Here is a 12781-nt window from a genome sequence, read left to right on the forward strand (position 1 = left end):
AGGAGAGTCTTTGTAGCCTTAAGCAGGTTTGTGAAATAAAAAAAAAAAGAAAAAAAGAAAGAAAGAAAGGAAGAAAAGAAATGAGAGAGGAAATTAAAACTGCATGACCCACCGGTCAGAAAATAGGAAATGCCCTTTTTGGGCAGAGGGATTTCATTTTCCTCCCCAAACCATCACCAAAAGAGATTCATTTGGTTTTCTTTGATCATATTAAATGTATCAATTTTTTTTTAATCTGCCTCTATTTTAACGGTCAATAAGCAAAGCAGATATTATGGAAATTAGCTTGTTTCCCCGTCTTTGCCGAGAATCACTTTTCACATTTTGCAACTCCAGATGAAGTATCACCTTGGTGGTTGAGCCCAGGGCCTTGGAAGGGCAGCCCAGCACACCCAGAAAGAGCCTAGGAAGTACGGTGTGACAGGGGAGAATTTCCAACAAGCCACCCTTTGCCATAGCAGCCTTTCCCTCTCTCTTTTCCCACAATCTTGCTTCTCTCAGTGGCTCATCGGATATACAGATAAGGTGACATTAAGTATTTGCCTGTGTTAGGTACTCTGAGGCACCCAAGATGATCAGTCCTGTAAAGCCTTCCAGCAGGCACTTTGTATAGTATAGCAACCACGACCGATGGCCTCTTTATCAAGGTATGAATGGAACATGCCCTGTGACCCCCAGCACCGAAACCCATCCTATAGCATGCCTATTATACAGGCTTAGCTAGTGACCTGCTGGGAATTGTTTCACAACCAGTCCTCCAAAGGGAAGCAGGAAAGCCCCGCTTTGTAGCATTTGAACATTTCTGTAGTATAAAAACTCACATTAGGGCCAATTTCACACTATCAACATGGTGTCAGTAGGCTAGCTGAATTCCTGAACGTGTAACAGTCAGCTGGCTCCAGCACCCCACTGGCAAGCTGTACCGTGGGCAAATTAATTGTCCCCAAAAGTAAAGCAAAACCTTTTAAAGCCTTCCTGTTCAAAGAGTGGTCTTCGAACCATCTATGCCTGGGGAGCTGGTTAGAAATGCGTAGACTCAGGCTCCACCCAGACCTGCTGAGTCAACACCTGCATTTTAAACAAGAGCTCTATGCATGTTTGAGAAGTTCTGTTTTAAAACATGGATAACCTATGAGGCAGGTGTTAGTTCTGTCCTCCATGAGGGCTGCTGACCAATTAGTCTAATTAGGTCAGACGTGTGATCTGCAAATCCGCCCTAAAATAACTGGCTGAGTTGCAGTCTTGCAATATCATCACACCCCTTGTCCCTATAACCCTTCCATTGTCCCCATTCAGCAAAACTCCAAATCAAGGTCAGTCCAACTCCGCTCTTACCCTTACGTTGCTGAAGAAGAATCACAGATTGTTCAGATTAGCACCTCTACAAATTTCTGGCTCCTACTCTCCAGTGAGCCATGGGAGGCCTTCTCTGTTTTTCTAGTGCTCCTCCTCTTATTCTCAGTTGGTGCTCATCTTTTGCAGCAGAAACCAGCACCTAGAACAGTGTCTGGCACACAGTAGACATGCAGTAACTATTTACCGAATGAATGAATTCTACATTCAACCTAGATGTTAGCAGTTCTGCTGCTGTGGCTTCTGGCCTGGTTTCATTCTCCTGACAACTCCACAGATTTCTGGTTCCTCTAAGAGTTTGTTCTATTTTTTATATTTTCCCTCCATTTTTACTCTTTATTTCATACAGTGCATATGATCAGTCCATCATTTTTTTATGTTTATTATTTTTGAGAGAGAGAGAGAGAGAGAGAGAGAGAGAGAATGAGTGGGGGAGGGGCAGAGAGAGAGGGAGACATAGAATCTGAAGCAGGAGCCAGGCTCTGAGCTGTCAGCATAGAGCCCGATGCAGGGCTTGAACTCATAAACTGCAAGATCATGACCTGAGCTGAAGTTGGATGTTCAACCAACTGAGCCACCCTGGTGCTCCTCAGTCCATCTTTTTTTTTTTAATGTTTATTTATTTTTGAGAGAGAGACAGAACATGAGCTGGGGAGGGGCAGAGAGAGAGAGAGAGGGAGACACAGAATCTGAAGCAGGCTACAGGCTCTGAGCTGTCAGCACAGAGCCCAACGCAGGACTCAAACCCATGAGCCATGAGATCATGACCTGAGCCGAAGTCGGATGCTCAATCAACTGAGTCACCCAGGTGCCCGCCTCAGTCCATCATTTTGAAATCAGTCTCTTTCCTTCTGCATGGATAGTATTTCAAACTCCCCCATTCTCCTCAACTCTCTTAGCCCCACCATCTTGTCTCTCACTCTCAGTGAGAAAATAGTGGTCCTTGTTCAAGAAATATCTTGACTTAAAAAAAAAAAAAGAAGAAGAAGAAGAAGGGAAGGGAGGGAGGGAAGAATCTCTTGCTTTCATGCACCCAGACCCTAACCATACTGTGACCACCTCATGCTCCCCCTGCCTGCAGAATTGCCCAACCACAACAGCTATTCTCCCTATAGTCACCACTGGTCACCACTTTACCTCAACACTGGCCTGGGAGCCTGGCCCTGCGATCTTGAGAGGCTTTCCTGTGGCTCCTGTTCCACCACACTCTCCCAGTTTTACTTCTGCCTCTGACCACTTCTCAGTCCCCTTTCTGGGTTTTCCTTCTCTGTTGGCCTTAAGTGTATTTCTCAAGGCACTATCTTGGCCCTCTTCCGTCTCCCTCACTCAGTACAAGGCAGTCTCCCCTGCTTCTGGGGCCTCAGATGCTATCCACAAACTGTCTCCAAATAATCTCCAAGTTGGCTTTCTCTCTTGAACTCCAGAACCATTTATCCAGCCACCTACTGACATTTCCACATGTCCAATTCCTGAACTCCTCTCCCCCAGCCCTGTCCTTCTCCAGGACCACCCCATATCACTGCATACAAAGCCCTTCATGACCAGCCACTGCCCTCTCTCCAGACCCCTCTCCTGTTGCTCTGCGCAAGCTCCAGCCAAGCTGGACTCCCTGGAGGGTCCCCAAGCACACATGCTCTCTCTGCCTGCCAGGCCCTTGCACATACTTCTCCTCCTGCCCGGAATGCTGTCTCCCACATCCCCTCCTCTCTCTATCACCCCCCTCGAAATAACCTAATTCCTGCTTAGCAGACATTCCTTTCAATATTGCCTTTTCTAGAAAAATAGAATTTTTAAAATAAGCAAAACATGTACGTACTCCAATTGTTTTGAGTCTAGGTAGATATAACTTAATACCAAAAAAATCTTAATAAACACCTGGATACATATTAAGTGAATTTTCTCTTTAGACTTTAACTCTTCCCATCTTTAGCTAAACCTTGTCTTTCTTCTTTGCTCTCTCCCACGTCCAACAGCAAAAGCCCCAGGCCTCATTCACAAGTCCTGATCAGCTTGACACAGCTCTGTTTGCAGGCAGCCTCCTTTTGCTGCTGTTGACCCTCAAGAGCTCACTAAGTCAGCTCTCAAGGTCAAGAGGGACTGTCTCTTCCCCCTGACTGTGGCTTCCTGCAGTCCTGGGAACACTGTTTCACTCTCCTATACTATCACAGCACTAAAGGTAGGAAGGAGGCTCCATATCTTTCTGTCTACCGTATCTTCAGTGAATTCTGTTCTAGTCCAGAAACAGTTACTCTAGAGGATCACACTGTGGGCTCAGTCTTTGCCTCTTACCTTCTGTACATACATTTACTTCCTTACCAAACATGCAAAGCTTTCGCAAAACAATATTATAAGCAATGCATTCTAGTACTTTCTATTTTCTTTTTTTTTTTTTTTTAAGAATGTGGTCATGACCTACTAAACGGACTTCACAATACATCAATGAATTTCCATCTATAGCTTGGAAGCCAATGCGCTAGTATATTCTGCCAAATCCTCTGAGTTCTCCTATATGTATATTAATTACTCAGCAGAAAAGGCTCTAGGATTATTTTCAGCAAAAGCTCTTCCAAAGATTTGTTAGAAATTACTTTTACTTATTTAAAGGGCTTTGCCTTTTTTTCCTTCTTACATGAAAAGCACATTTTGAACATTTTACACAGTTGTTGTTTTTTTTAACTTTTATTTATTTTTGAGACAGAGAGAGACAGAGCATGAACAGGGGAGGGGCAGAGAGAGAGGGAGACACAGAATCTGAAATGGGCTCCAGGCTCTGAGCTGTCAGCACAGAGTCCGACACGGGGCTCGAACTCACGGACCGTGAGATCATGACCTGAGCCGAAGTCGGACGCTTAACCAACTGAGCCACCCAGGCGCCCCTGTACACAGTTTTCAAATGGTCAGAAGAAAGTTTCAGTAAGTTAATCAACAAATACCTGATGATCACCTATGTTTTACAAAAGAGGAAGTAAGAGCACTGTGTGTGTGTGTGTGTGTGTGTGTGTGTGTGTGTGTGTATACACATGTGTGCACATGTGCACCCTCATGCTAATAACCATCTTTCATTTCAGGACTATAGAAATTAATGTAAATAATTAATGTTAGCCATTGTTAATGGAGTTGACCGGTTATGTACCCCAAAACAAATAACCCAGAGCATTGGCCCTTCTATCCTTCCTCTAGGATTAGCTTTTCCAATGGGTCTTGAAACTCCTGCTCGCCCCACTGCTGACAGCTGAGAACATTTTCATGCTAAGGCTGCATTTCCAGTAGGGGCCCTATTAGCCCTGTCCCATCTCAGGGTGCCACATGATCAGGTGCCATCGGCAGACCACAATTGCGGGCATGGGGCAGTGAATTACTTCTGTTATCTTTTAGACGCTCCTACTCTCAGGCAAGTACTTTCATCCAGGTAACTTAGCCAGTTGCTTAGGTCCTTTCCTTTGCTTTACCTAATTGGGCCCTGGAATTTTTTTCCCGTTACAGTACATTTACAAAATGCTTCTTGTGTCTCTCTCAACGACCTCCTCGGTGGGCCTGCACCTTCTTCCATGGTTGCAGTGGACAGGCAGGCTCTCTATAGACACCTGCTGGTTTCTCCACACTAGGCTGGGCACTGTGGGGAAGAGGTAAGGCATGGTTCCTACCCTCAGAGAGGTGAAAGCTCCAGAGGAGGCAACAGTGAACTGTGGGGGTGTTCCTCTCTGGCTCCTATCCCCACCTGCCCACTGGGGCCCACCTCGCAGAGCTGGACCAAACAGAAGTCTAGACTGGTCCCTGCCCATAGGCTGTGGTCTTTCTAGGATGTGAAGAGCAGGATGAACAGATGCCATGACTGTTGAGGGTGGGGAGAAAAGAGTAAGTCCCCAGAGACATAGGAGCACCCAGACATAGAGCCTAGTGCCATCGGCAGGCCACGAGCGCTCTTGCTGAGGGTGGCAGGAAGCAGCCATTGGGACTGGGGGTGGCGGGTGGCTCCGGCAGTGGTGGCATTGTTGGTATTGCTATCTGTGCCTCAGTTCAGTGGCAGAGTGCCTGTCCCTAGCTATTTTCCACTGGTAGGAAAGGCCAAATCTGAGAGTCCAACTACTGCCATTGGGAATAATTTTTTTTTTCTTTTCAGTGGCATTTAGAAACCCTCATCAAGGAATGGGGGAAGCCTGTGACCTTGGGCAAGTTTCTTTCCCATTCTTCTCTAATCCCATGGGCGAGGGAAACCAGTAAATGTGGTAAATGTTTGCCCTCCATGTGTGTTGGGTCCTGGCCACTGGACTGCTGTACTGAGCACTTTGTATATGGCGTCTCACTTCCTCCTCTCAACAGTTAACAGCCACACCTCCCAAATGGCCTCGGTGTTCCAGACTCTATGCTAGCCACATAAATCACCAACACCACCAGGTGGACGTTCGTCTCTCCAACTCACAAGAGAGGAAAGATTAAAGATTTGAAGTCAGATCATAACTAAAAGATATAGGCTCAAAATGAGACGTCAAGGAAGTACTGGAAGCCCAGCCTCTATAAAGTAGTGCAATTAGCTGAGCTGAGTTTTCTTCACTCTGGTGTTAGAATAGTTATTTCATTAAGGGTCTTTCCCATGGACAATAGCATTCTCAGGGGCAACCATGGTTATGGTGTTCTTGGCGTTCAGACCAAACCTCCTTACAGGGGTTTCCTGGACAGAGGACATTGTTCCGAGGGTGGAGGGAGGGCCTCTGAGACCGGGTGGCGGTGCTGCAGTCCTGGCCAGATGTGCCTACACCCTTGCCTACAGGTGAAGGTTGGGTGGGATCTCCCACACCTGTGGGTCCTACCTGTGACTCTCTGTCTGGGATTTCACACACAAGTTGTGGTTCCAAACCCACCCCCACCCGCAACTGTGAATGTTTATTTCTACCCCAGGTAAAGATAATGGGGGCCCTTTAGTGACCCATCAGCCAACTGGGTGCGCTTCTGTTCTCCATGGGTAACAATATTGGGCAAGGGCCTATGGTACTGGTTATTTTAGTCATGGTTAGAGAAGTGGAAATAAGGTTGCACATGTGTATGCAAATGATAAAAGTTGTTCATGAGAAAGATTTGTGAAATTGGAATCTACAAAAAACAGAAGTAACTTTGTATAAACTTGACTCAGGAGATCTAGAGAAACAGGTCTGTTGAAATTGTTTCCATTGTATGCCACGCATTCACCTCGTCCACAAAGTAAGCAAGGCCGAGGTTTAGAAGCATCAGCTGCAACCTCACAAGAAGTGAATTAAGGCCCAGGAACATTAAATAATGAGACTGTGCTCACACTGCCCAAGAATTCAAAGAGACAGAGAGAGGGAGGGAGGGAGGGAGGGAGGGAGGGAGGAGAGGGGAGGGGAGGGAAAGGGAAGGGAGAGGGGAGAGCAGGGGAGGGCAGGGGAGGGGAGGAGAGGAGAGGAGAGGAGAGGAGAGGAGAGGAGAGGAGAAGAGAGGAGAGGAGAGGAGAACAGGGAAGGGAAAGAAAAAACAAAAAGAGATAACTAGGAGGAATTTAAGATCCCATCAGTCTCACTTGGTCAGAGGGTATTTCAGTGACCCCCGACCCTTTACTCAGAATAAGAGGGGATCCCCAGAAGAGGAAGGGGTCTCTCACCTTCAGGGCCTGCTCTGTCTTCCTGTCTCCCTGTTTGCAAAGTGCCCAGGGCCCACATTCCAGCCTCGGCTCCTTTCTGTGAGATTTCAAGTCTTACCGTACTTCCTCACCTTACTTTCCAACCTGATCTCCCCCTTGCTTGCCCACAGTAACCCCTTATTCATATTTCTTCACCACCACCACCTTCGTGCAAACAAGCTCACCTGTCAAAACCATCCCATCGTCTGCCACACATGTGCTGCTCACTCAGCTGTTAGAGTACCCTCCACCCTCCCTCTCTGCCCAGTCGCTTTTTTAGACCAAGCTCCGATCTCACCCCTCTGTGAAGCCCTCCCTAACTATGCAGCCAAATGCCCTTTCTCCTCTGAACTTCTGAACCACCTACTCACTGGACACTTGGCCCTGGACAAGTCGTGTATGTTGCCTTTCCCTTTAACTAGCAGTGTCTGATTCCCTTCTATGTGCCACTGGGGGAAGGCTCAGCTCTGGTGGTCCCTTCAGCTCCCTCAGCCATACTGCCCATACTGCTTGTCTTAACCTAATTCTGGTTCCTTGGACTGAGTCTGATTCATATTTGTTACCTGTAACCACCAACCTCCTCATCGCCCAGCATCCAGCACTGGGACAAGAGCCAAGCTGAGCCCCAGTGAATGTTTGTTGAATGACTGCATGGGTTTTTATGGCTCCTAAGAGGTAAATGAAAGCCAGCCAGAGCAGTGGGAAAAATTACTGTGTTTAAGATACACTTGTTAGTTTCTGGCCAGTCGTCAAATCTGATTCTAGGTAGACAGCTTCTTCCTTCCTTCCTTCCTTCCTTCCTTCCTTCCTTCCTTCCTTCCTTCCTTCCTTCTTTTCTTTCTTTCTTTCTCTCTCTGTCTCTCTCTCTCCCCCCATCTCCATTCTTCCCTTTCTCCCTCTCTCCTACTTCTCTCTGTCCCCCCTTCCTTCTCCTCCCAAGACTGCTAGAAGTCCAAGGCAGAGGCAGAACTATAATGGGAGCTTAGGGCTGAGAAGCTTCCCTGCGCATTTTTCAGTTGCCCAGAGTCTACTTTGAATTCTTTAACCAAAGCACACTGTTTCCTATCAACAAGGAGGAAGTGCCAGTGTGGCTTCTTTGGTGAACCTTCAGAGCCCCCTTTCCAGGTATTGCCCCCAACTTGGAGGCGGGAGTCCCTGTGGAAAATGTACAGGCTTGGACAAGCGGGTGAGGAAGGGTGGCTGCACCCCCAGATGAAGGCCCTCCTCTGGAGACATTAACATAGGTAAATGGTTAACAAAAGGGAGTATTTCTCTCTGTTCTTCCTCCTCTGCCAGAGAATTCACCTTTAACCATTGATCTCTCTGTGAGGTGTGAGATCTAAACAAAGTTGAACACAGTCATGGATCGTTAAGTACCCATCTTTCCCTCTGCTCCTGCCTCTGCCTCCTCAGAAGATGGTCTGAGGTATACGGACCACCCCCCATGTTTGATGGCTGGTGACAGAGGAGAGACACACATACACAGAAACACACAAAAAATAACAGTTGGAAATGACCCTCTGACCCTTTCGGAATCCAGATCCTCACTATACCAAGAAGGACAAGCCATGCCAATCTGATTGAACTGAACAGAATGAGACATTTCCAAGTACCTGTACCAGAATGAGTGGTCTAACCTCTGACATTTGGTGATTTCTCCTTGCCCACTTCTCTTTGAACCCCAACCCTACCCCCAGGCAACTGCGGGGCCTACTGCATAAGCATAAATTTTTTAGTTTGCTGCCAGAATCCTCCAGCACCAGGCTTCACAGACCTCCCCCAATTCCCCCAACATCTTATTTAGTATAGCTTGATAGCTTGCAATTCCACTCCTCTGTGTGCTTAATTAGGTTTGGGAAGAATCGACACCCAGGTTTTTCATTTGTGTAGGGTGACTTTTTCCGTTCTGTGTCCTCCCTGTGCTCATTCTACTGGCGTGTTCCCATCCTCTCTGGGCTCCAGTTGGCCGGGACCAGCATGCCGTCTCCACTTTGATGTGTACGTTGGTGCTGGCCTCAGAGGTGGGTTGGGAGAGTGCCGGCTAAGCCTGCCGGGGTCCTGCTTACATCTGGGCCTGGCTGGGTCCTCGGAAGGGTTGGAGATTCTTTGATTTCACACTTTGTTCATCCCGAAGCCACGGAAAGCTGAATACGAGTGTACAGTTCATGCCTTTGAGCGTGTTCTCCATGATCCTTCTCTCAGCAGTCCAGCCACACTGCCAAGCAGCTTTGAACTTCAGGCCTGGTTCTACCTCCGTGGACCCCGAGAGGAGGAAGAATGCTTGAGGGGCCACCCAAAGTTCTGGGTTTACCTCCACATCTTTTCCTGCCCCCAGGGCCGTGCAGCAGGCAGGAATGTGGGCACTCGGTAGGCAGCACTGGGCAGGAGGAATAGAAGGAAGGATGGCAGTGGTTTAGGCTCGTGAGAGATATAGGTAAAAGCCTGCATGTGTTCTTCCTTGGAACAGACCACAAACACCCCCTGCAGAGCTCTCAATGGTCAAACCAGATTCTGATACCTACTCTCTTTGGTTTCAGCTCTTGCTGCTCTCTCAAAGGTCCATTTCATGATCCTCTTTAAAGAAATATTCTATTTTCAATACAGACACAGCCCTTGACGTAGCAGTAAAAACCACCACCCCCGAGAGACACGTGGCTGTGAAGTATGTTGGTATGTAACCTCCCGTCTTTGCCTACGTGCAAGGCTTTGTCCCTCAAGAAGTTGCCCCTTTACCCCCTGGTGCTCAGGCTTCAGGAGGCATTGAAACAAGGGCAAGAGGTCAGCACAGACAGGAGGTACCTTCTGGCAACAGACTGGTTTGGGATGGGAAGTAGTTGCTGTTCTTCACCCAACAAGAGTTTCTTTGAGACCCTCGTTCCCAGCCCCCCACTTTTAAGATGGAAGTCAAATTTTCGGATTCTGCTGTGCAGAGCAGAGAGGTCACTAGGCTCTAATGCATTTACCATTGACTGCCCCTCTTGTAGTGCGTCTATTAGTGAGTAATTTGATTTGTACCTATTCATTTGCAGTCCCTGCAGGAGCCTGGAGCTGGCCCCTAGTATAATTGGTGCTGTCTCTATTTTTACATCATTAGATTAGCCCCGACTCCTGGCCACTTGTTGTCTGCGCTTGTCTGTCCATTTATACAACCTAATGTAACACAAAATTCATTACTGATCACATTACTTTCAACTCTGAAGCCAGCCTTGTGATAAACATTTGGTTAACCCTTCCCTGCCCACAGGAGGGCTGACAGAACAAATGCACTTCCACTCGACAGGCAAATCAATATCTTAATACACCAAAGTGGAATTGCATTTCTAGATTTGTTATTCCTCCTGGAGGAGCAAATGGAAAGGCTGGTCTCAGCTAGCTGAATTGAATAATGAATAGAGCCCCGGCACCAGCAGCCAGTCTGTGAACAGAGCACAAAGGCAGACCCGGCATCCACCCCGCTTTTTCATCTGGACGGGTGGCACCACAGCAATTAACTGAGACTCGTGCTCCTCCCGCAGCCATGGAGTGTGGGTGCCAGAGCGCAGGCTGGGACAGTAGGGATCTTGGCCCCACTGTCATTCTCTTTGCTAGGCTTGGCCTAGGACAACTGGCTTAAGTTTCCTTAAAACCTTCTCCACTGATATGAAGGCACCAGACTCATGGCCTTGGCACTAATGTCACCAAGAAATTCATTAAATTCATTACTAAATGAAAGTTTACCATTTGGAAAAAGATACACAAAGTTATTCCTACTCAGAGCAAGGTCAGCAATGTTGGGAGTGTGTGTGTGTGTACGTGTGTGCACAGGCACACCAGTCCCCAGGATGAGCATTCTCTGGCATGGAAACACCACATGAACCTGAAAGGGTCCTAGTTCTCTGATAGAGATGATGGTGAGGACTCTAGTACAGGACCCTCTAACACAGGGTCTCAAAGGGCCCTCCATATAGCTCTGTTTAATCTAGAAGATTCTCCCCTACACCACCCTGGTTATCCCCTTCCCAGCCCCTGTTTGTCTTTGGGGCACACCCACTATAAGTCATTAGCTTGCAGGACAGCTTGTTTCAAAAGGGAAAATATCCCAACTTATAAAGAAACTCTTGTAAAGCCTATACCACAAAGATTAGAAAAATAGGCACAGGGGAAGTAGAATGGAACCCATTACCATGAAAGTCTTAAATCCCTAAGTTTAAAACTAAAAAAGCCATAAACAGAAGATACCAGGTTGGGAAGGGGAGCTAGAAAAGGCAGCCTGTTTAGGGGAATTCTGCTTGAATTCGGGGAAGTCCTGAACAGGCGACTTAGGAGAGGCATCGAAGCCTCAGATTAGTGGGCCTCCTTCCTGTTGAGCAGGCCACCTTCCACCTCTGAGGACTGCACCTTGGACCCTGTTCAGAGCCTCAACATGCCAGAAACAACCAGCAATCCTGGGAGACATAGAGATCCCAGGGATTCTTTGGGAGGGCTCAGCACTGCTCGTGGCCTTCTCCATTCCTCCAGCATTCCCCGTGCCTCCCTCCTTTGTGTGTGGAGGAGGGCCAGGGGCAGGGTGTCGCCTTGCCGCAGTCCTTGGGCTGCAAGCTGAGAGTTAAGAGGTACAGGGGGATTGCCTCACCCTGCCTGATGGTGGAAAGCTCCATTTCCCACAGAGGGACTAGAGGGCCAAGCCAGAAACTTTGGAGACTCTCAAGAGCTTCCCACTGTGAGGAACTACAAAGAGGGGATCCTCGCCTCTAGTCAGTGAGAGGACAGGGGTGTGTCCTGGCATAGCCTGGGTAGACAGCTGCCTCCTCACCCCTACCCAGCCCACAGCATACTAACTTTCTCAGTTGCCAGCCTGCTGCTTTGGCCTCAGCTGTTAATCGTCTCAGGTGGGTAAGTGGGCCAGTGGGGGAGAGAGGCTTCGTGTAGCCCCCGCCGGCCCAGCCCCTTCAGCTCTAGAAATCAGATCAGAGCACAGACCTCTGGTTTGCAGAATGGGACAGACCAGTGGCAGGGAGGAGAATGAGTCGGCCGGCTGGTGGGATGAGAGACTGATTTCTTAACCTTGATGGAAAGGGGGAAAGCCACATCTTACCAAACTCTTCCGCTGCATCATAGAGAATTTAATTATGTTTGGACATTTGAATGAGAACCAGATGTGGCTCTGGCCCTTCAGGCCAGCAGGGTTCAAGGAGCTGCGTCTCTCCTGTGGTCTGCAGACCCCTGTGCTGTCTCTTAGCCCTGGAGGGCTACTCTTTGGGAACACCCTGCCTGGGAGCTCGGTGGGGTCTCCTGAGCTTCAAGGCTGGACTGTAGGTGATAGGCAGGTCAAGGCTAGGTACCAAGCACCGGTTCCACTAGAGAGTTTCCAAGCGCTGTGTCGTCCTGGTAGCCATGCTGAGTGGGCATGTTTGCAGGGCCCTCATTAGCACCCTCACCTACCCCACACGCAGACACACACAAAGAACTCATGTCCCAGTACCTGGCGGGGCATTCTCTACCACCAAAGACACATCTCCGAACTACCCAGGCCTGAGTCTACCTTAGATGGCGTCTACCAAGGCTCGGCCCCCAAGATTGTGTGTGACCTGGAGCCAGAAAGGCCCTTCCAGGCCCTCTTGCATGGGGAGCCCTTCTCCAGGGGTCTCAGCCTGCTGAAACACCAGAGATGGCAACACTGATTTTCCAGCCAAAACACCACTGCAGTAATAGTGATCTCTTACACGTGTTCAGTGAATGTTCTGCTTCTGAGAGCCCCATCACATTCCTTTCTCTTTAGAGCCTCACACACCCAGTGAGGTTGCCAGAGCAGCCCCT

The 12781-nt window shown here is 48.4% G+C and overlaps 2 protein-coding genes across 22 annotated transcripts in view; one reads left to right on the plus strand and one right to left on the minus strand.

Annotated features, from left to right (window-relative positions):
• Positions 1-12781, plus strand: part of BCAS3 (BCAS3 microtubule associated cell migration factor) — a 629185-nt gene that overhangs the window by 606660 nt on the left and 9744 nt on the right. For 11 of the 19 annotated variants that reach the window (XM_086686763.1, XM_086686762.1, XM_086686758.1 and 8 more), the window contains one exon: positions 9590-9655. The exons of the other annotated variants lie outside the window; for them this stretch is intronic. In XM_086686763.1, the coding sequence (XP_086542889.1) occupies positions 9590-9655 (66 nt within the window). The remainder of the gene's footprint in view (positions 1-9589; positions 9656-12781) is intronic. 19 annotated transcript variants of the gene reach the window in all.
• LOC147574222 (uncharacterized) overlaps positions 1-12781 on the minus strand; it is a 37000-nt gene that overhangs the window by 7520 nt on the left and 16699 nt on the right. Inside the window, exon 3 of one of the 3 annotated variants that reach the window (XM_086686785.1) lies at positions 1462-1507. The exons of the other annotated variants lie outside the window; for them this stretch is intronic. The gene's annotated coding sequence lies outside the window, so the exon portion shown is untranslated. Of the gene's footprint in view, positions 1-1461; positions 1508-12781 lie in introns of those variants that run through there. 3 annotated transcript variants of the gene reach the window in all.

This window comes from Puma concolor, chromosome E1 (genome assembly GCF_028749965.1).
Source record: "Puma concolor isolate L17-30 chromosome E1, mPumCon1.1.hap2, whole genome shotgun sequence".
Classification (NCBI taxonomy): Eukaryota; Metazoa; Chordata; class Mammalia; order Carnivora; family Felidae; genus Puma; species Puma concolor.